Consider the following 24,106-nt stretch of genomic DNA (forward strand, 5'->3'; position numbering starts at 1 on the left):
TAACAAAAGCATATATACCTCCATTATAGAAGTGCTAATTATTATTTATTACATTTCTATACCGCCTTATAGCCAAAGCTCTCTTTGGCTATGGGGCGGTAGCTGCTAAAATCTGAAATCTCCACTCCCGAAACAGAATAGCCAATTGTGTTTTGGGGTGTAGGTTTCAGATTTTAGCAGGTACCTCATGAGGCAATATGAAAACATGAAAAATCCCTGTTTTGTCACTAATTGTAGTACAATAGAAACAATAAATACAGTTCTTCCACATTTCTAAAAATGTAATATCTACATAAGCCTTTAGTTTGACGTCAGCCTGCAGTGTGCATGGTGCAGGTGTACATTAGAACCCACAAAATTGCACTTGTATGGACACACCCCATCTCAGTTCAGAGAACAATAGCTGAAAGTGCTTTAGGGAGCAATCCTATGGCCGCTAGACAGCGGCAAAACGGCCATAGGACATGTTGTTTTCTGGGAACCGACCTTGGAGCCTGCGCTCCGAGGCCAGTTCCCGGAGAGCCGACCTCCTCCTATTTCCGTGCTGCCTGAGAGGCAGCGCGGAACAGCCCCATCCTCCGCACTCGCAAGAGGAGCGCGGAGTGGCAGAAAAGGGGCATGGCTGGGGGTGCTCCAGGGTGGGGGGAGAGCACAACTGCCTGTACGACACATCCTACATATCATGCAGCAGCCTCCTTCCCTGCTCTGTGCTCCCGCGGCTAGACAGCCGCAATCGGCTGTCTAGCTGAAAAAGCAGGGCAGGAGAAGCATGGAGGGAACGATCCCCGCCGTGCTTCTCCTGCCCTGCTTTGGATAGGCAGTTGCCTCTGAGTTCGGAGGCAGCTGTCTATATAGATAGGATTGCTCCTTTAATGACCAGTTAAGGCACACACTAACCCTTAAGATCATGCATAGAATCATGGAAATCATTTTGTTGAATCTCTTGCACTTTACAAAAAAAACCCTTGTTCTACGCAAGTTGCCTTTCCTTTCAAGCTTATGTTAGGTATAACATCAGAGTGGCGCAAATAGATTTCTCTGTATTCCCAGCTGAAAAGTTGAAAAGAAAAAGCACTCCAGATAACACAGAACATAGCAACTCTGCTAGCCATTCCCTCTGCATCTATGGCAATAATGCAAGCTTCTCACCATTCATGGAGCAGCATGCTGACCATGCCCCTACACTAGCTAGGCACATTAGGAGCCATTTCCCACACAGCTCCCACAACATTGTCCACCCCACACACAAAGTACAACCTGGCAGACACAATAGCACACACAGCCATGGTAGCTGCTCCCAGGCTGCGGAACTCCCTGCCAAGGGAAGCTAGGTTGGCTCTCCCTCTGCTGTTCTTCTGCCAGCAGCCAAAGATGTTTTTATTCAGGCAGGCCTTTAGCATCTCAGCTGGTCTATTGCTGAAGGGTTTTCTTAATTGGATGGAGCTGCTTATTTCTTTGTTGTGTTTTAATTGTGTTTTTAATTTATTTGTTTTAATGCTATGTTTTAATTAAGATTTGTTTTAATCCTGTTTTTACTGTAAGCCGCCTTGAGCAACATAACTTGGCAGAAAGGTGAGACTTAAAATAAATACATAAACAAACCCCATGATGTAGGCAGAAAGAGGACAGAATCCAAGTAGGCCCCAGGCATCCCTGCATACCCTCTTAAGACCACTTATTGCTAATACCAATAATTTTCTGACTGCACAAGAGACCTACTGGGAAGGGAAGTCTTCCAGCAGCATATCCATGGAGCTCCACCATTTAGGCTGGCCTATGGAACATTTCTGAGAAAGGGATCAAGTTCCAGGGATGGGAACAATCATGTTAGAAAAAGGAGCCAAAAAGCAGAAGGGAGGAGCCAGGACGTGCAACAAGAACCACTATTGGGTAGCTGCTGGTAGCTCACTGGATGAAATACAAGACATACAGATTCAATCCCTGGCAGGGGGAACTCCTTATCTTTGTGCAGTCAGCAACATAAATGTCAGAGGTAAAAGAGGGGAAACAGGCAGGCCTAAAAACCCAGAATACGCACTCTACAGAGCAGCTGTCTCTGCACTCAGCCAGCAGGCACATCCTAGAGCATTTGTCCTCCTCCATGTAATGTTGGGTTCCTGTTGGCTGTTTCTGTGTAGTGCAGTACCTGTAAGACTTCTGAGAAGAGAAATTTTAGCCATGTGCTCTTCCTGTATTCATTCTTAAGCCAAGCTGTTTGTGCCAAGTGCCCTTTCTTCATAGTTCCCATCACCACAAAGTCCCCACTCAAGTATATGTGACATGGAGCCAGAGAGATTTAACCCCATACCGCATGCCCTAACATTTTGGTCATGGGTGGGCAAGCTCCAGCCCACAGAGATTACCCATCTGGCCTGTGGAGGCTTGGATTCCCGCCACAGTCCCTGCCTACTCCCTTCCCCATGCCACTCACCATCACTGAGCCCCATCACCCCTAGCCTGGAGGCTACTAAAGGATTTTGGAGGAGCTGGGGAACGGAATCCCCTTCTTATCTCCGACCCATGATGGGAGATAACTAGGGTATTTCCCTGCACGGTGGTCCCTTTCCCAAAGGAAGGCGAGCAGTGTGCAGGAGAATTGCTGGCCAGGACCACAGATTGAAGATAACAGGGGGATTGGGGGAGCAGCAGTTGCAAGCGCTGGAAGAGTGGATTTTGTCATCCTTCGCCTTGGCTGTGCAGAAAAGGCAAAGGGCAAGCAAAGCTGGGCTGAGCAGCTTTACCTGCCCTACATCCCCTTCCCGCAATGGGAGATGCCCATGCACAGTGAAGTCAGTTCCTGGCAGAAGTGCTGGGTGGACTATCCATTTGGCATACACACCAGGAACCAAATGACATCAGAGGATATGGCCCCATCTCTGATGTCAGGGGGTTTGACTACACCCTTTTGACATCATTCATCCCATGGAAGGCGGGGAGGGGGCAGTCAACCACCCCCACCCCCACCCCCAATTTTGGTTGCCCTTCTATGATCTAGATCAGGGGTGGGCAGAAAGTACTTTCCAGACGTTTTGGACTTCAACTCCCAGAAGGCCCTACCAACATAGCCAATAGTCAGGAATGCTGGATGCTGAAGTCGAAAGATCTGGAAATCTACTTCCTGCCCACCCCTGCCCTAGGTTATAGGTTCTACTTGGGGTTTATGTACTGGTGTTGGTGTGCTCTGCTTTAGTACAGAATACTAGTGTGCTCTGGGTGCATACGTAGTTACAATAATGTGCTCCCTTATGGTGTGTGGTCAGAGCTAATCTCAAAGCTCCTCTGGCTGTCTCCATCTCCACACTGCCAATTCTTTTATTTTCTCTCTCCTGGCCTCTTGTTGCCATCACAGAGCACACATCCCTGGTCCCCTCCTGCAGGTAAAATAAACCACTGAGGAAAAAAAAGTCTCCCAGCCATTTGCTCCCACTGACAGAATATCAACAAATAAGCCATTACTATTAGCAAGCAATCAGATTGTTACCCAGCTGCTGTAACAGCACGATGTGAAGTCATCCAGACTGAAGCCATTCTTTTTCTCTTCTCCTCCACCACTGGCAGTATTGGATTTAATAATGGGCTGCATCATTTATAGGCAAGATACCATCAGTGGAACAGTCCAAATGAAACCATATGGTACAATTCGACTGTACATTTGTACAAAATGACACCATAAACTCAGCAATATTATTTATTTGGAAAAAATACCTCATCGCATAAAGAAGTGTGCAGGAGAGAAAGAAGCACAGCTAATTATCCCCATCTTGAATTCCTACAACAGAGGAAAGATTTGGAAGCGGTGGTAAAATTTTCTGCATGTTTGATCTTGTTAATATTTGAAACATGCCACGTGAATCTGGGAAAACACAGGGTTTTCTGGGTGAATCTCTCCATCCAAATGTACATATTACAGTCTTTCTAGTCTCTACTGGACATGTAAGAAACTTCTACATCTGGCACTATATACATTCAGAACAGCTATATCCATGACAGATATTCAACACTGGGTCCAAAAAAACCAAACAAGACCATGAACAGCTGGTTAGCAAGGTTAACTAGAGCAGGAAGCGAGAAAGAATACAAGGGGAGAAGTGAAAATTCTGGCTAATAGCCAGTCCAGCTGTCTCCTCCGGCCCCCCCCCCCTTCCCCAGTCTCTTTCTTTCCTCATCTGTTTCTCTTCTGGAGTGAAAGCAGCACCGCAGATACCTCTCCTCTAGGGGGAGCCCGTGTGATAATCTTATAGCTCCCGGGGTAGGAAACGGGGAGGAGAGAGACAACTGGCTCTCACCTGTCTGTCCCCCGAGGAGGAGAAAGAGGCGGAGATTCGAGGAACTCGAACTCGTCCAGAAAGTTTACACAAGAAAAAGAGAGTGGCGTGGAAGAAAGAGGGAGCACAAGGACGACGTCGCCGCCGCCCAGGGCGGTTGTGGGAGACAGGGAGGGATTTTCCAACGAGGAAACAGAAAGTCCGGAAATTGAGCAAGAACAACTTGCGCGAGGGGGCTGTTTGCAAAGGTTCCCCTCCTTTTTGGAGCGGAGGCGAATCTATTCTCGTTCTCCCCCCCCCCCCCGGTTCTGCTTGACTTTCACAAAGGGAAGAATCGGCTGTGACTTGTCCGCAGAAAATGCCCACGACGCCCTAAGGAGACAGCTAAGTGCATTCCGCTCTCCCACGAGGGCGACAGCTTTCTGGGAAAGGGGGCGACCTCAGTGGGGCTTTTGGGGTTTGTTTTCGGTCGAAGCCCCTTTCCTCTGCTTTCAAACTTCCCTTTAAAAAGAAGCAGGGAAGTTGTGGCCCTGTTTTTCTTTGGAAGTCACGTCCGGCAGCCGAGAGGCGGGCGACAATTTCCCTCTCGCACCAACGAGCCTTTGGCGGCTGTTTTGGCGCGCGGGGCGGGGGAACTGCCCTCTGGTGTGGCGCGGACTGCCGCCCCCCCGGAAAGCAGCCTCCATGGCTCTGAGCAAAGGGCTGAGGCTGCTGTGGAAGTCGGAGCCCACCCCAAGCGCCCTGCTGGAGGCGCGCGGGCGCCAGGACTGTCTGCTGCTGGAAGCCGGCACAATGGCCACCCTCAGTAAGTGCCCCGCGCCGCGGGGCGGGCGAGAGGGGCGGGGCGGGCGCGTGGGCGGGGCGCCCCTGCTGCTCTTGACGCGCCCCTGGTGTTCCCATCTGCTGTGTGCGCAGGTAAGGTATGTGTGGGAGGGAGGCGGCGCTGCATGGGAAGAAGAGCCCAGCCGGGTCAGTCCAAGGCCCATCTGGTCCAGCATCCTGTTTCCCATAGTGGCCAGCCAATCAGAGGCCCACAAGCAAGGCCTGAAAGCAGTCGCCCTCCCGGCTCTTTGCCTGCGCCCCGTAACTGGCGTTCAGAGCTACACTTGCCTCTGACCTTGCGGATGCTACTCAGCTGTTACACGGCCAAGAGCTATTACTAGACCCATCCTTGAAGAATTTGTGTGATTCCCTCCTTGTAAAGCCATCGGTGCCAGTGGTCATCACATGTTGCTGCAGGTGGCCAGCCCAAGGCATTTTATTATTTGGCATCCCCAACCAAGCCAAGGTACATAGTACCAAAGCTGGCCAATTTCTTTTGCCACCTGAGGCAGAAAATCCCGGGAGTGCCTCTCATTCTACAATAATCATGAATTAAATAACTAACAATTTGCTTCCCTTTCATAACACCTAAAATCAGCTGCCTGAGGCGGCCACCTTGATTTTCCTAACAGTAGGGCTGGCCCTGTCTTGTTATAATGCATACCATAACTTAATTATACACATTGTTGCATCATGCTAGGTGTTGAAAAAGAAAGAGGCAGAGGCATGACTTTGATATGACAAGGAGCAGGCATGGGACTTTGCCCTCAGACATTCAGTTGCGTTATCCTGCCTGCACCTGACTTTTGGAAAGTCAAGAGAGGGAACTAGAGGTTCCTCTTGCAGACCTCAAGGTCTCCACCCCATATCATCATCTGTTGTCGAGTCACCTACTGAAAGCAAAGCCAATAAGGCAGGCCTACAGAAGTAGTTGCCTGCTAAAGCAGCCTTCCCCAAGGTGGTGCCCTCCAGATATTTTGGACTACAACTCCCAGCATTTCTGACCATTGGCCATGCTGTCTGGGACTGATGCGAACATTAGAAGAGCTGTGCTGGATCAGACCAAATGCCTGTCTGGTATTTTCCCACAGTGGCCAACCAGTTGCCTATGGAAAGCCCACAAGCAGGACATGAGTGCAATAGCACGCGCCTTGTGTTTCCCAGCAAGTGGTTTTCAGAGGCATTAATATTTTATGATACTCTCTCTGTCCCTATCTTTTCTTCCCTGAATCTGCTCTGCTTCACTTGTGAGTCCTTGAAGGGATACAGTCCCATCTGTTATGCATCGTTGCCACTTCCTGCCCTGTGCTGTTGGAGCTGAGTGTGCTACACGTATCCATCTCAGTATAATGTGAATTAAAAAATTTTTTAAGTCTTGCAGACTGCTAGACTTATGAACTTTGAGTTCTGGAGTAATTTAGATTTCAACAGCACAATATTATGCGTGTCTACTCAGACGTAAACCACAGTGAGTTCAGTCAAACTAGGTCCCAGGTAAGTGTGTATAGGATTACTGCCTTAAAATTGCTATAAGCAAATCTAGCACAGGATTTTACTTTAGCATGCTAATCCTATCTGCAGTACATGCAAGAAACTTCCATTGGTTTCAATGCCACTTGATTCCAAGGACTCTTGAAGAACGTTAATATCCATGAAGAGCAGTAGTGTAGTTTTGCACTATCAAGAAAGAGCCGGGGGTGGGGGGCATGGAAATTCTTATCATGACCACCTATAACTACAGCTTATAACTGCATTTCCATTGCATTAGGTTTGATACAGCAAGGAGACCAGCTTAGAGTGGCCTTATTGCATACACATGTCCTTTCCATGTGCTGGCTAAAGTAGAACCTCCATATTCAAAGGCAGTATACCACAGAGTGCCAGATGCTGGTGACAAACGATAGGGAGGTCTGTTGCTTGTGGCCTTCCTTGAGACATCTGACTGGCTACTGCTGGGAACAGGAAGCTAGACTAGCCCTGCTGGATCAGACCAAAGGCCTACCTCCAGCATTCTGTTCCCACTGTGGCCAACCAGATGCCTCTGGGAAGCCCACAAGAAGGACATGGGAGCAATGGCACTGTCAGGGTGGACACTGAGCCCATAGAATCCCAGAGTAGTTCTGATTCTGAGGAAGAGCAGTCGCTCCTAGGGGAGGAGCGCGCTCCTCTTTCCCAGGGCCCACAGCTGACGGAGATTCCTCCCACCAGCATTCCTAGATTAGATAGCAGTCCAGGGAGTGACCGAGCGCGGGAAGTAGACTTGGTGGACGTGCGACGCCGACGCAGAGAGCGGCGCCAAATGGAGGGTGCAGAAAGGAGGCGTAGTGCCTGGTTGGTGCGTAAACAACGGCTGCGCCCAGAGGATCCAAGGGAAAAGGGGAGGGACTCTCCCTAGTCCTTAAGTTCAGGGGTCTGCCAGTAATTCCCTTTCAAACGGGGACCAACTGTTTCAACTTAGGGCATAGGTACTGTGCTGCTCAGATCTAGTTGCAAGCGGTAGAGTTGTTAAGTTGTAAAAGAAGAATAAAGCTTTGAAAGGAATCCCTTTGTCTGTGTCTGGACTTGGCTACTGGATTAGACTGAGAGAGGCCTCCAAGGAGCCCTTGACAGGCACCCTCCCAGTTGTGCTTCTCAGCAAGTGGTGTTCAGAGGCATACTGACTCTGATATTGGAATATGACTAGCAGCCATTGATAGCCTTATCCTCCATGAATTTGGTTAATCCTCTTTTAAAGCTACCCATTTGGTGACCATCACTACAACTTTTGGTAACAAATTCCATAGTTTAACTATGCACTGTGTGAAGAAGTACTTCTCTTTGTCCTGAATCTCCTGCCATTCAGCTTCATTGGATGATCCCAGGATCCCCCCCCCCCCCGTCAGTTCCGTGATCAGCTGTTCTAGGGCAGCTATTTAGGGTCTTTGTTGTGATTGGAACATGCATTTATCCAGTCTCCTGTGAGGATAACTGAAGTCATCTCTTACTTCAATACTTTTTCCTTTGGATGCCCCCCTGATTTCATTCTCCATCTCAAGATCTTCCTGAGCATTTTAGTCAGGGGCACAGTAGCATGTCCCCAGTACTAAATTACTTTTGCGGCCTGGTATTGTCATCCACAGTGATTCTGTGGAGGAGTCTGCCCCTTTTAAGGTTTCTAGTTCGCTCAACATTATGCCCCCTTTGACATGCAGTGACACCACCTCCAGTATGCCCTTCCCTGTCCTATAGAGTTTGTATCTAGAAATGATGGTATCCCAGTTGTTCTCTCCATTCCACCAAGTTTCCATTATGCCCCCTATATTCTATGTTTTCCTTCAAAATTAAGCACTCCAGCTCACACATCTTGTTTTGAAAGCTTCTAGCATTAACGTATAAACACCTATACATGGTGTCCCTCTCCAACTGTCTCTGGTGTGTGCATTTTATCCTATGGCCATTTGGCCTCTTTGTCCATTTGGCCTCTCCAGCATGTCTCCCTCCTTGCCTTAGCTCTCCATGACTCTGTTTTTAGCTGGTTCAACTTCTCTTTGACAGATTACCCATTAAACCTTTCTGTTGGGGGACATTTCTCATTTGTGCATGCACACGCACATCACCTTTGTTAGGGTCCCTCAAGATTCTCTTCTGATTCCTCAGCATTTCTTTCTGTATCCACATTCTCCAACACATTTATTATGGCTTAAACCAGGGTTGGGAATCTCCAGCCCGTGGGCCTGAAAAGGCCTACTCTGGTTTTCCATCTGGCCCAGCAGCTTCTTTCCCTGCCCTTGGTTCTGCCTCCTCTTCCACAGAGGAAAGTCTCTAATCTCTGATGAGGTTTCTTTTCTTAGTGCTTAGCAGGGGAAAGCACTTATTTCTGATCAGCTGCTGATCAGAGATAAAATATTTTTTCCTCTGGGACAGCAAGGGGGTAGGGGAGGAAGCTGCCTGGTGGTTCTGTTCTGCTTCCTTCTGAGTAGTCATACAGAAGCTTCCTCTACTTACTTCTGAGTAGGCATGATGCTCATGCTTACTTCTGAGTAGAAATGCTGTCTGAAAGTGTTGCTGAGTGATTCTGCCCTGCTTCCTTCTGAGCCTTATCCTGCTTCCTTCTGAGTAGACATGCAGAGTCTTGTCCTGTTTGTTTGTGAGTAGACATAGCGCTCATGCTTGCTTTTGAGTAGACATGCTTTCTACTATAAATTGGTAACAATGGCGTTTGGGTGTGTGTGGATATTTCAGCCATCCTCATCACTGCAATGTAGCATGTGTCGTCCCCCCCCCCCCCCGCTTCAGACTGGAAAAGATTCTCCACCTTTAGAGTTTCTACTTTCAGGACAACAGCAAATTACTGTATATTGCTTCCTCTCAGATGTACATTTATCCCAGATCTCTGACCTCTATCCCAAATTCCTCTGTCTCATTTTACACCATAGGGGATGACATTTGCCCCAGGCATCCTGCTGTTGTAGTAAATATTTGTAGTGAATGAGCATCCCTAAGGTTCAGGTCCTATTATCATTTAATTTTATCACCTGAATTCCCTCAGGTTTAAATGTCACAAATTCTCATCCTGGCTTTTGCACAGAAAACATTTTTTTTAACTTCCCTTTGTAGTTGGCACTTCGTATTCTATCATTTGTAGTGCAACACCTCATGCCCCAAATACTGACATTTTCAGAATTTCAAAAGGTATGTTTACATCAGCAAATCTGCTTATTTTGTAAACTTGAATACAAAAATCTGTTTGTTCCAACCAGAAAGAGACAGTGTTGTGTACCAGCACATTGTTTGGTAAGTTCCAACATTAGGTGCCAATGAGAGACACCAGAAATTTGTCTACATAATGGGAACAATTACACTTAGACCAGGGATACAAAATCTCAGGGCTGCAGTCCCAGTCCAGCTTTCTAGGGTACCTCAGATGACCCTGACCCCACACCTTTTCCTTTGGCCTCTGATCATTCAATGGTTTCCTGGCCTTTGTGCAGTTTTTCCCCATTCCAAAAGGTTGAAATGCCTCTTCTGGGACTTAGTTACTGGCAGTAACAGATTTAAGCTAAAATATGCTGATATTTTGGTCCCCACCCCTTTTTACTTCACCACTGCAATGTAGCCCACAAGGCCTTCTCCAAAATGGAATTTGGCCCCCGGACTGAAAGCAGTTCAACACCCCTGACTTAGAAAATATGCTATTGGCACAATTCTCAAGTGTGCATTGCTCCAACACCCCCTTCCTTTCAGCTTACAATCCCTCTGGCCCCACATTCAGTAATCTAGTCATACATTGTGCTAGCCTCAAATCTTAGCCATATCCATCCACATAAGGTTGCCTTAAGTCCTTGTTGGGCCTCTGGGTGCAGTGAACAGGAGAACCTCTGTAATTACAAACCATAGCCTAAACCAGGGATAGGCAACCTTCTTGGGCTGTGCCCACATCTGGTACTTTGAGAAACTGTCCTTGGCAGCACCACAAAATGGCAGCCATGGGAGGTATAGCAAAGACCAACCTGACCAAAAGAAGCAGAGGTACAAGGCAGAGGTGGGGTCTGAGCCCCAACACATTAAATAACTCATTTGAACTCTCAGTTTTCAGCATCAACAGAAACCCACTTCACTGTGATCCCAGCTGCCAGTAAGAAAATATGTTAATTGAAAAAAAAGTGGGAGGGTGACAAGACAGGTGTCCAGGGATCACAGATCCACAGAAGACAGGTGTCCAGGGGCACATTAGTGCCTGCTGGCACCATGTTGCCTACTCCTGGCCTAAATCATAGGCTTAAAGGAATTTAGTTTTTGCCAGTTTCTGTTGTCCTACTGTATTGTCATAGGATGAACAACTAAATAATTGTTGCCTTTTATTCTGTGATTTCTTCAGCTCCTGAAGAAAAGGAAGAAATCAAAGGGCAATATGAGAAGCTCATGGATGCTTATGGATGCTTAGGGGAGCTCCAGTTAAAATCTGGTAAGTGGCTGGTTCATTTACTATCATTGTAGAAAAATATGATAAATATGTGCACTAATCCCATGAGAATTGAAAACATTCTTTGGTTAACCTTCAAAGATGGATTTTTAGAAGGGGATCCATTTTGTGCTTTATTGGATTAAAGGGAAATTGTTAAGTAATGACTATTTTAGGGTTTCTTTTTTTAAACTTTCCATCACTTTATAAAACCTTCTGGAATAAGCTTGAAAACAACTTTATTTCTTTCATCAACTTCATTGTGATCCTTATTTGCCTTGGGCTACTGGTTGCCCTAAGCATACTTAGTTGGGAGTACAGTGCATTGAACTCATGGGGATGTACCTCTCAATAAATGCTTAGGATCATCATTTTGGTCTCATTAATAGGGGTGCTGGCTCCTAGCCTTCTCGTCCTGTCGTTGTGTGGGCTTGTGTTTTGTATCTGTCAGGGACACCTATATCCAGTAGGTGAAAACTCTCAAATTGCATCTCTACAGCAACAGAAAAATGATACCTCCTGACTGTCTTCCTCACAAGTAGCTATGAAAGACAGAGGTAAGGTTGTCACTTTTCTTATGGATAGAGGCTCTGAACCTTGACAGATAGAAATTCAGCAGGTGAGCCTTTTTCTGGCATGGAGGTGCAGAGGCATGGAAAGCTGCACCTGTTCAGGTTTTGTCTGTCACATGGCTGTTAAAAGTACAGAGCTACTGCCCATAAAAATATGGCAGTCCTAGAGGAACTCCCTTTTCAGCAGCCGTACTGAATAATACGTTATTTCTTCTTTTTATTTTGAATGGCTAGCTTTATTAATGACAGCAGTTCATGGCTAACTAAGACCACAGCCCTGCAATTAGCAATTTCTCTGTTTTGATTACTTTCTAATTTCAGTTTCAATGAGCACAGCTCCCTCCTTGGAGTTCATGTTGCACCCACCTGCATGGGCTGGGGTTCCTAAGTCTTCCCCTGGAGTTGCTGTGTGTCGCTTTACAAGCTTTAAGGCATTGAGAGAGGATATAGTCAGTGTGGATGCATCTTTAGACAGAAAGAAGTGCTACAACTCCCAGCATTCCCCATCCAGCATAGCTGGGAGTTGTAGGACTTTCTTCTGTCTAAATAGAAGACTGCACCCTAAGACTGCCTTGATCCACCTTCTTTTTCTGCCCATTAAAGACAATAGAAGAGTGTGGGCGAGGAGACTAATGCAAAACTAAGGTGGATGGTGCAGCGACTGCTTTGTCTCTTAGGGCTTTGGAGTTCTGAATGGGGCAGGCATGTCTTTGGCAATCCTGAGTGTTCAAAACTGTAAATGAAAAGATTGCAAGCTCATTCTGTCTCCCATGGCTTTGTCCTTTTTCTGGCTGATGTATGGTTTTCCAGGTATAAAAGTATTTGAAGGATTTTAACAAATATTTAAAAATTGTGGCTGGTAGGCTGGAGTGAAGCTCAAATATTTTGGCCACCTAATGCGAAGAGAAAACTCCCTGGAAAAGACCCTGATGCTGGGAAAGATCGAAGGCAAAAGGAGAAGAGGATGGCAGAGGATGAGATGGCTAGATAGCATCACCGATGCAATGAATATGAACTTGAGCACACTCCGGGAGAGAGCGGAGGACAGGAAGGCCTGGCGTGCTATGGTCCATGGGGTCACGAAGAGTCGGACACGACTTAATGACTGAACAACAACAGGCTGGAGTGTGGATAACTGAGCACCAGAGATCAAATGGGCCAGAAATCCAGTTTCCATTGTCCAGTAATTATAACCGGGGGATATGAGGTTCTATAGTAAAAAAGTATCTGTATTCAAGAGATCTTGCAGTATACAGAAGGCCTGGCTTCCTTTACATGTCACTTTAAGAGTCTGACTGCTCACTTTGCTTCTTGCTAGAAGTTCTGTGTGTTTGGATAGCTCGTGCAGAGTAGGTGAGTCCTCGTGCTCTAGGGTGGTAGAAAGCTGTTAAGAGCATATCATATTTTCCAGAATGCCTGATGATAAAAGAGTCATTCTAGCTCTGGCAACAGTTGCCTAACCAAGCTACTAGGCGGAAAACTCTGGAACTCTTTTGAAATGTGTATTAGTCACAGTATGGAGACTAGACAGGCTTAAATCCAAACATTTGGCCTAGTTGGCCTATACAACACACAGAAAAAGGCAGCATGACTGATCTGACTGGCTAGTTGGACAGGAAGTCTTATATAATTCTGCAGAATGACTAATGATGCTGGTTTATTGAACTAGCTTCTTATCACTAGATAAACTTTTTGCTGTAGAAAGGCAAAATCATCCACTTCATTAAAGGAAGAACTGTATATTTAGTTTTGAGGCTATCAAAGTTGAAAAGATACAGACCCATCAATCTGGAGAAGCCAAGAGAGGCAGAGTGGTTTGTGGACAAGACCTTTGGGGACCTGATAGCAGTGTCCCCATCCCTGGGTGAAAGAAAGAGATCGAGAAAGAGATCTTGGGCTCATGGTGGATAGCTCAGTGAAAATGTCAACCCAGTGTATGGCTGCTGTGAAAAAGGCAAATTCCATGTTGAGAATGATTTAAAAAGAAATCAATACATTGAATATAAAAACTTCCCTTATAAAAATCTGTAGTGCAACCACATTTGGAATACTCTGTACAGTTCTGGTCACCACATCCATCTCACAAATATATAGTGGAACCAGAAATAGTGCAGGAAGGGGCAGCCAAAATGATTAAGGGGCTGGAGCAACTCCTCTATGACTTTGGGAGTGTTTAGTTTTTTAAAAAGATGAGTAAGGAGAAGCATGATACAGGCGCACAGAATTATGCATGATGTGGAGAAAGTGGAAAGGGATAAGTTTCTCTCTCTCTATTAGAACCCAGGGTCATCCTGTGAAGCTGAATGGTGGGAGAACGAGGGCGAAGGAAGTATTTCTTTACACGGTGCATATTTAGACTATGGAATTGGTTAGGGGAACACGAGCAGGAGGGTAGTATTGCAATCATGTCCTTCTGGTAGGCTTCCCATAGGCAGCTGCCTGGCCACAGTGTAAAGAGAATTCTGGACTAGATAGGTCTTTGGCCTGATCTAGCATGGCTCTTCTCATTGTTCTCATGTAATGTGATGATGCAAGGCTTTCTCCGTTGCTCTGCATTTGTTCTATAAGGCTGGTGGATTTTGTAAAGCTTGTCACTGGTTAATGTTTCACAAAAACCAGAGCTTGTATCCGGTCTGCTGAGCTAGAACAACTCACTAGATCACACTGTTTACCTTTGTTGGGATAGGTTGAAGCAGAATTAACAGCTATGTATGTTCTTTGTCTCAAAAGTGCTTTATATTAGTTGATGCAACTTATGAAATGAATTCGAATCTGTATATTGGCATAGAGCACAATGTGTAACACTAGCAACGTGGGTTAGGAGACATGTATATAACAAGAAAGAAGTATCGAAACAGGCATTGTGAATATATGAATTGGTTTTTAAGATTCCCTGTCAAAGAAACATGAATTCCAGAGAAACATGAATTTTGTATCTCTAAGAGCAAGTTATGAAGTTGTTGTTGTTCAGTCATTAAGTCGTGTCCGACTCTTCGTGACCCCATGGACCATAGCACGCCAGGCCTTCCTATCCTCCGCTCTCGCCTGGCGTGTGCTCGAATCCATATTCATTGCATCGGTGATGCTATCTAGCCATCTCATCCTCTGCCGTCCCCTTCTCCTTTTGCCTTCAATCTTTCCCAGCATCAGGGTCTTTTCCAGGGAGTTTTCTCTTCGCATTAGGTGGCCAAAATATTTGAGCTTCAGTATCTGTCCTTCCAGTGAACAGTCAGGGTTGATTTCTTTTAGGATTGACTGATTTGACCTCCTTGCAGTCCAGGGGACTCGTAAGAGTCTTCTCCAGCACCACAGTTCGAAAGCATCAATTCTTTGGCGCTCAGCCTTCCTTATAGTCCAGCTCTCACAGCCATGCGTTGCTACTGGGAAAACCATAGCTTTGATTATACAAATCTTTGTCAGCAAGGTGATGTCTCTGCTTCTTACTATGCTGTCTAGGTTTGCCATAGCTTTCCTCCCAAGGAGCAAGCGTCTTTTAATTTCATGGCTACAGTCACCGTCTGCGGTGATCTTGGAGCCCAAGAAAGTAAAATCTGTCACAGCTTCCATTTCTTCCCCTTCTATATGCCAGGAAGTGATGGGGCCAGATGCCATGATCCTCGTTTTTTTAATGTTGAGTTTCAAACCAGCTTTTGCACTCTCCACTTTCACCCTCAACAAGAGGCTTTAGATCCTCTTTAGATCCTCTTTGCTTTCTGCCATTAGGGTGGTGTCGTCTGTGTATCTGAGGTTGTTGATAATTCTCCTGGCAATCTTAATTCCGACCTGTGATTCATCCAACCCGGCGTTTCTCATGATGTACTCTGCATATAAGTTAAATAAGCAGGGCAACAATATACAGCCTTGTCATACTCCTTTCCCAGTTTTGAACCAATCGGTTGTTCCATGTCTGGTTCTTACTGTTGCTTCTTGACCCCCGTACAGGTTTCTCAGGAGACAGGTAAGGTGGCCTGGTACTCCCATCTCTTTAAGAATTTGCCAGAGTTTGTTGTGATCCACACAATCAAAGGCTTTAGTGTAGTCAATTAAGCAGAAAGACGTTTTTCTGGAATTCTCTTGCTTTCTCCATGTTCCAGCGAATGTTGGCGATTTGATCTCTAGTTCCTCTGCCTCTTCAAAACCCAGCTTGTACTTCCGGTAGTTCTTGGTTCACATACTGCTGAAGCCTAGCTTATAGGATTTTGAGCATCAAAATGCTCAAAATCCTATAAGCTGGCATGTGAAATGAGCTGGCATGTGAAATGAGCGCAATTGTACGGTAGTTTGAACACCCTTTGGCATTGCACTTCTTCGGAACTGGAATATAAACTGACCTTTTCCAGTCTTGCGGCCACTGTTGCGTGTTCCAAATTTGTTGGCATATTGAGTGCAGCACTTCAACAGCATCATCTTTTAGGATTTTAAATAGCTCAGCTGGAATACTGTCATCTCCGCTAGCTTTGTTGTTACTAATGCTTCCTAAGGCCCACTTGACTTCACTCTCTAGGATGTCTGGCTCAAGTTCAGTGACCCGCACTATCATGGCTATCAGGGACATTCAGATCTTTCCTGTATAGTTCTTCTGTGTATTCTTTCCTCCTCTTCTTAATCTCATCTGCTTCTGTTAGGTCCCTGCCTTCTTTGTCCTTTATCATGCCCGTCTTTGCACAAAACGTTCCCTTGAGATCTCCGATTTTCTTGAAGAGATCTCTAGTCTTTCCCATTCTATTGTTTTCCTCGATTACTTTGCATTGTTCATTTAAGAAGGCCTTCTTGTCTCTCCTTGCTATTCTGTGGAACTCTGCATTCAGTCGGGTATATATTCCCCTTTCTCCCTTGCTTTTCGCGTCTCTTCTTTCCTCAGCTACTTGTAAAGCCTCATCAGACAGCCACTTTGCTTTCTTGCATTTCTTTTTCTTTGGGATGAAGTATGTAGGTTTAAATTTACATGTGTCTAAAATTCTCACAACTTTAGTCCTAGGCTCAGCTATAACATTTACATATAACGCTAACCCATGGTTGATTATGTTAACCATGGTTTATTGCTTTAGCCATGTATTCTCTTGCAGATGACCAAACATATTGCAACTTGTTTCCTGTATTTCTGGTTTGTTTTTCTCCTGCCCATTTTACCAGCCTTCAGAGTGGTTTCATTATCAGGCTACTTTTGCTGGGCACCTCTGTTTCAGGGATAAGCCAGGTTTAAGCCATGGTCCTGGGTTCAGACATCATGACAAGCTATGGTGTAAACATGCCAGGCTTCATAAGCTAACAACACATCATGACAGGTGATCAGCCCCACATGTGCCACTTGCCCGCCCGCCATTTCCCTAATTACCAGCTTGCTTTGTCATCTCAGCCTGGCAAGGTGCATGGCAGGGATGGCTTCCAAACCACCCTGTAACCCCTACAACAAGCCCTGGGTTGTGGGATGGTTTGGAAGCCACCCCTGCTGCACACCTCACCAGGTTCGGATGACACACCAACCCACGCCACAGTGGGGGTAATTAGGGAAATGGCAGGCATGTGAGTGGCACTTGTGGCGCAGGGAAAATTAGCCACCATGGCTTCTTGTCCCTGCTGAACATCTGAACCCGGCCCATGGGTTCTGTTTGTCATTTAGTGACGGTTAACAATTATGATTTGTTTATAGGATGGGTTCAGACACAATAACAAACCAAATTACAACAATTCACACCATAGCTTAGAATTATATGCAAATCCGACGGCAGTGGGCCAATTTGCATGATCGCCACAGCCCACCATAGGATAAACCATGATGGGTTGCCGTGCATACTGGCAGCCATTTTGAATATTCAAGCTGCAGCGGGTGGGCACTGTGGCTTACTGTGTTGTGCTAACCCAGCGAGGGTGGCTAATGTGAGGGTTAAACAACCCTCGCATAACCCATGGGCTATTTTAGGGTTACGTGAGGGTTGTTTAACCCTTGCATTAGGTTCACATGATATAAGCCACAACAACCGCCTGCCCTGGCTTGAATATTCAAAAGGGTAGCTGGCACATGCCGCAACCCACCGTGGCTTAAATAAGCCACGGTGGGTTGCAGTGATCGTGCAAACCCGGTCAGTATTTTGCAGGACATAACTATTTTCCTACTAGTCAGCACTCTTGCAGATCCCTGAAGAACTTTCTTTTGGTGAATGGAAGGGTGGTGGTCACTGGCCAGAGAAGGATCAGATCTCAGTGATCTTGGTCAAATTACAGAGTAGTGCTCAAAGCTGCCACCTGGTCTCCAACTGCTTCAGGTTTTGTCCCAGAAATAAAAGACTGGGCACTGATTGAGAGGAAGTTCTACAAAAGAATGTGGAACAGCAGAATGAGGAATGGTAGTTGAGGGCTGGTGAATGGAGGACAGCAACTGAGAAGTCTATGAAGACTAAGGCTAAGCCCAGCAGCCTGCACCGCATGACTCTTTCTCTTGGCTATCCATGGGAAGCTACACCATTTGAGCTGGAGGATACTTGGGTGGGTCCAGTGGAACACCAAGGAGAATCTGCTAAGGTCTGTAGCAAGGTGGACCTTCAGGTACCTCCTAGGCTCTGGAGGACGGATAACTACAGGAGAGGAGTTTCTTCTCCTGATGCATCTGGAGAGCATCCCTCCATCCAGTGTTCTGCTATGCATGTGTATGTGTTTACTGTGAACAGTGATTCTGGGGAATGTGGGCTAATGTTATTGTTTAGACTACACAGTGGAGAATGTGTGCTATAAAAATAGTCTCATACACGTAGTGTACACATAGGATAAACACTTAGATGCATAGATATGTTGAAATAATAGGCTTAGTGGACAGAGTTTGTCTTTAAAACATGTTAGTCTCTTAAATTAAATATTAAGATTAGTGGCTGAGACTCCAGTACTGGGACTTGGATTATACTGACAGTGCTTTGGTTTAGATGGGAATTGGAGTAGGCAGCATTAGCACCTGTGACTCAGGTGCTACGAACTGAAAAACTGTGTTCTTCTTGTCATATGGAATATAGGGAGCTGCCTTATACTGAGTCAGACCATTGGCCAGTCTCACTCAGTAGTGTCTACATTGACTGGCAACGACTCTCTAGGGTTTCAGGCAGGACTTTTTCCTGAGTCAGACAAAAGTGAAAAACCTCCAAAATCACATGGTGAAAAAGGAGAGACAAAGTCCAAGCACGTAAAAAATCATGACATTTTGTTCCTCGAAGTAGCCTGATGCATTTCAGCCATATATTTCTGGGCCGCCTTCAGGGACTGTACAAAAAGTGGACATCACAACACATTAGTTTACATTTATAAACAAAACATTTTAAAATTTCTTATTAAACTTCATATATATATATATTGCAACTGTGCCTATGTATACTTACTTAAAAGTTTTAAATGTAGCCTGCAGAGATCTCTGAAAAAGGTGTATCTCCGAGATTAAATCCTGCGCCGTTGTCTATGGCAGCAGCTGTCACTCATTAATTGAAAGAAGGGGCTCCACAGATACAGAGGGGCAATGAGGCTGTGCCACTGTCCTTGTCCCCATAGTTGCATGCCCTCCCTGACGTCCATGTAAGTGTGGACGCCTGCATGATTGTAGTCTATGCGTGTGAACCTCTCCGCACCTAGGCTTTGTCTGTGCAGAGTTCCACGCACAGTGCTTGGTCATTGGGAGAGCGGGGGCTGAAGTAGAGATGCTCAAGGGTTCCATTTGCTCTTGATTTCAGAACAAACCGACTTGATCTACACCTGCCACACAAACGTGCAGCTCAGCGGGTACTTAAGTGTCAGATTTGTTAGTTCTCTGAGTGTTGGCACTGTTTATTTATTTTATTTTTATTTATTTATTAATTTCTATACCTCCCAATAGCCGAAGCTCTCTGGGCAGTTCACAAAAATTAAAACCAAAGAGCACACAATAAAACAATATAAAATATATAAAACATTAAAACCACAGTATAACAATACAACCAGAATAAAACCTAGCAGCAATGCAGGGATTTAAAATACAGATTTAAAACAGTAAAGCTAAAAATCTAGAATGCTAAAATGCCTGGGAAAATAAAAAGGTCTTCACCTGGCGCCGAAAGGAATATAATGTAGGTGCCAGGCGAACCTCACTAGGGAGCTCATTCCACAGCCGAGGTACCACAGCAGAAAAAGCCCTCCTCATAGTAGCCACCCGCCTCACTTCCTTCGGCAGGAGCTCACAGAGAAGGGCTGCTGAGGATGATCTTAAGGTCTGCTCAGGCACATATGGGAGGAGGCAATCCTTCAGATAACCTGGCCCCAAGCCGTTAAGGGCTTTGAATGTTAATACCAGCACTTTGAATCGGGCCCGGAAATGGACTGGCAGCCAATGCAGCTGGAAAAGTACTGGGATAATATGAGCTCGTTGGCCAGTCCCTGTTAACAATCTTGCCACCCTATTTTGGACCAGCTGAAGTTTCTAGACCGTTTTCAAAGGCAGCCCCACGTATAACGCATTGCAGTAATCCAGATGAGACGTTATCAGAGCATGGATAACTAGCCAGATAAGGGTGTAGTTGGTATACAAGCCTAAGCTGATAAATAGTGCTCCGTGCCACTGAGTTCACCTGTGCCTCAAGTGACAGTTCTGGATCCAAGAGCACCCCCAAACTATGAACGTGATCCTTTACGGGGAGTGCAACCCCCTCCAGAACCCCCTCTCTCAAGCAGGAATTTACAACCATCACCTAGCCGGACAGACGAACCACCCACTAACAGTACCCCCGTCTTGTCTGGATTGAGTTTCAGTTTATTGGCCCTCATCCAGTCCATTACTGTGCCCAGGCACTGATTCAGAACAGCTACTGCCTCATCTGGGTTTGATGAGAAAGAGAGGTAGAGCTGGGTGTCATCCGCATATTGATGGCACGTCAGCCCACACCTCTGGATAACCACCCCCAGTGGTTTCATGTAGATGTTAAACAGCATAGGGGATAAAATAGAGCCCTGTGGAACCCCATGGCACAATTGCCATGGCACAGAGCAATAATCCCCCAGCACCACCTTCTGGAATCGGCCATCCAAGTAGGAGCGGAACCACTGCAGTCCAGTGCCTCCCAACTCCCAACCCAGGCAACCTATCCAGAAGGATACCACAGTTGATGGTATCGAAAGCTGCTGAGAGGTCCAGGAGAATCAACAGGGTTGCACTCCCCCTGTCCCCTCCCAGCAGAGGTCATCCCACAGGGTGACCAAGGCAGTTTCCATTCCAAAACCAGGCCTGAAGCCCAATTGAAATAGATCTAGATAATCTGTTTCATTCAAGAGTGCCTGGAGCTGTCTTGCAACCACCCGCTCAAGCACCTTGCCCAGGAAGGGGATGTTGGCCACTGGCCTATGATTGTGAACATTCTCTGGGTCCAGGTTAGGCTTTTTTCAGGAGTGGTCTGATTACCGCATCTTTTAAAGCAGCTGGCACCACTCCCTCTCTCAAGGAGGAATTTACGACCTCCTGGACCCAGCTGGACATCCCCTCATTTGATTTAATAAGCCATGAAGGGCAAGGGTCAAGCACACAAGTGGTCGATCGGACTTGGCCAAGCACCTTGTCCGCATCCTCAGGCCTCAATAACTGAAACTCATCCAATAAAACTGGTACCAGATGGTGCTCTGAACGCCTCTACCAATGGAACTGCATTATCGTGGTGTCCAATTCATGACGAATCTGAGCGACTTTGTCTTCAAAGTGCCATGCAAACTCATCACAGCGTGCAAACGAGGGTTCCATAGTCTCTGTCCCTGGCCCAGAATGTAACAGGCTGCGAACCACTCGGAAAAGCTCCTCTGGACGACACTGAGAAGATGCAATGCTGGTGAAAAAGAACTGTCTCTTTGCCACCCTCACCGCCACAGAGTAGGCTCGAGTCGGTGTTGGTGCTGCACTGAATACCCAGGAGGGCATAGCTGGGAGAGAGTAACCCCTCCCAGTTCCCCCATCCAGGTCTTAGTAATACATACCAGGTCAGCCCCCTCATCCATAATCAAATCATGGATGAGGGAGATTTTATTTTGGACCGACCTGGCATTCAGCAGCAGCACCACCAGACCCGAGGGCAAACTGGTAAGGCTGCCAAGAACCATCAGGTTGGGGGAAGAACCAGAAGAGGGGATAGCTATAAGGTGTCTAGCCCCTCTTCTCCTCAGCTGGCCTGTTAATCCCCCAATGCCATACCTCCCCCTACCTGTGACCACAGTTATGGTGGCACCTCCCTGACCCCCTGAGCTGTTTGTTTTCATATGTTGTTTTCAAATACTTGCAGCGCTATAGAAGGTGGTCTGAGGGCTACTTTTAAAGTCTTCCTTTTTTTAATACAAGTAATAGCTGCTTGGAGTGGTTCACATATGGCTGTTGCCGTGCATGTTGAAAGTGAGGCTGCCAAGGCCCCGGGAGCGACAGAACACCATCACGTGCATCAGCCCCAGGGACATTTGCAGTTCCATTTTCAACTCGTGCAGCTGGAACTGCATGCTAGCTGCTCCCAGTGTCTGTTACCTATAAGAAAAATGTTTTTAAACCTGTAAAAACAGATCTTAAAACTGTAAAGGCAGCTGTTGGACTAACTTGTATAGCACTATAAGTAATATATTTAAATGCAAATTTTAGTGTGGATTAAAAACATTTTTTTAAAATAATGGAAACATACACAGGATGGAACGGGCTTGAGACAGATCACACATGTAAGAGACATGGACTGGAACTAGACCAACCCATCTTTAGGCTGAGCATCTGGGCAACCTCAAGGGTGGGAACAGCACTGCTTCCACTTTGTACCCATGGAGTCCCCTCACACAATTAATGCATGAAGGGGGCTCTTGTTTAATGGCTGGTAGCATCCTGGGCCTTCTCCCCTTGCTACGCAATAAGAGCTCCTACCCCGATGGGCTGCCAGGTTGGTAGTGTTTTCATGAAATGTACTAATCTAGACATCACTTTCAGAAAGAAAACATGGAGGGGGCTTCATATCTAAGGTATCCATGGTGATGAAGGGCATTGTGAAGACAGAATTAATGTATCCTTTTGGCTGTGTATCGTAATAGGAATGTTGAGAACAGTGCAATACATGTTGATGAGAGCAGGAGAAGGTTATTACACTGATATTTATTTATTTATATTTATAGTGCTTAATATACTAAAATCTCTAAGTGGTTCACATTAAAAATACAATATAACAATTATATAAAAAGATAAAATAATAAATAATTTAAGACATTGGGTAAAACATAAGTTCTGCTTAGAGTAGACCCATTTAAATGAATGGGACTTACATTAGTCATGACTAACTTAAATCATTCATTTAAATGGGTCTACTCTAAGTAGGACTTATGTTGGATTTTACCCATTATAACAAAATAACAGTAAAACGGGGTCGTATTCTTAATGACCCCTTCGTATTATGCTTCGTGAGGTAGCCTCCCAGAACTTTGTTCAAGGAAGTTAGCTATAGGCAAGGTGAAAAGAATGTGTGAAAACCACTTGACTCATCCTGGAGCAGCGTGCCCATTCCCCTTGTCTCCCTTACACACAAGTCTGCTTAAGTGAGCCATTCCACACATATTTCTCTGTGAACCTCTTGGGTTTTTCTTCTACATCGGCACTTAGAGTTGCTTCTTCCTCATGACTAATCACAGGGCATAGATGAATGTATTTGCCATTCGTTGCCTTCATTCTGAATAAACATGTGCACACTCCAGTTAGGAAAGCAATAGATGTGCGGCAGTATGGCGTTTCTTGAGATCTAATCCTACCATACATTGATGTTGCCGGGCGGGGCGGGGGGGGCACAGATCTGTTGGCAGAGCAACTGCTACAGCCTGTTCCTTGCTGTTTTGCTGTGGGCAAGACGGGGTGGCGGTGGTGGGGAGTGTTTACTTTTTCTATCCCACTGACTGCCATGCGTGGAATTAACTATGCCAGCCCCAGGAAAACAAAGGGACTTTGAATGTGGCATCTCCGTGCCTGCCCCCAGCATGCCCCGCTTCCCCTGCTCCACTGGCAGGCCAGGGGACTTCCGGTGGTGCAAGTGCTGACCCGCTGGAACAACACCTTGGTCTCAGCTGTCAGAGTGCCACTTGTGCTGCTTCCTGAGGCTCCTTAGCTGGCTTACAGATGAGGGTAGGATTGCTCCCTGTGTGCCTTTGAATGCAAGAATCTGAAGTACAGATGGTGAAGAAATAAAGCAGGATTCAAGGTTTTGCTTGCATTTAAAAGAACAACAGGCAATTGATAGATTAAGAGGTTTCTTTACTGAAGTTTTGAAAAATAGTACCGTCTCAAGGCACCCCCATTACCCATTCTTCTTGATTGTTTTCACCACTTTTCATTACTGCTGGCTGGGGAAGGCTGGGAGTTGTAGGATTTTTTTTCTGTCTAAATATGCATAGGATTGTACCCAAAATGCTAAAATTGTTAAGACAGCACTAAAAACAGAGAGCAAGGGCTAAAAAGTCAATATTAAAAGCAACATCCAAATCACCCCACAAAATCCAGCTTATTAAAA

General features: G+C 45.9%; 1 protein-coding gene across 4 annotated transcripts in view; it reads left to right on the forward strand.

Annotated features, from left to right (window-relative positions):
• The first annotated feature begins 4,246 nt into the window (after positions 1 to 4,246).
• The window catches only part of SYNJ2 (synaptojanin 2), a 91,275-nt gene continuing 71,415 nt past the window's right edge, over positions 4,247 to 24,106 (forward strand). For all 4 annotated transcript variants that reach the window (XM_084827890.1, XM_084827892.1, XM_084827893.1 and 1 more), the window contains exons 1-2: positions 4,247 to 5,070; positions 10,945 to 11,031. In XM_084827890.1, coding sequence (XP_084684016.1) covers positions 4,950 to 5,070; positions 10,945 to 11,031 — 208 coding nt within the window. In that variant the 5' untranslated portion in view covers positions 4,247 to 4,949. The remainder of the gene's footprint in view (positions 5,071 to 10,944; positions 11,032 to 24,106) is intronic.

The sequence above is a fragment of the Heloderma suspectum genome, chromosome 1 (assembly GCF_057233095.1).
Source record: "Heloderma suspectum isolate Gila_16-S chromosome 1, 16-S_ref, whole genome shotgun sequence".
Lineage (NCBI taxonomy): Eukaryota > Metazoa > Chordata > Lepidosauria > Squamata > Helodermatidae > Heloderma > Heloderma suspectum.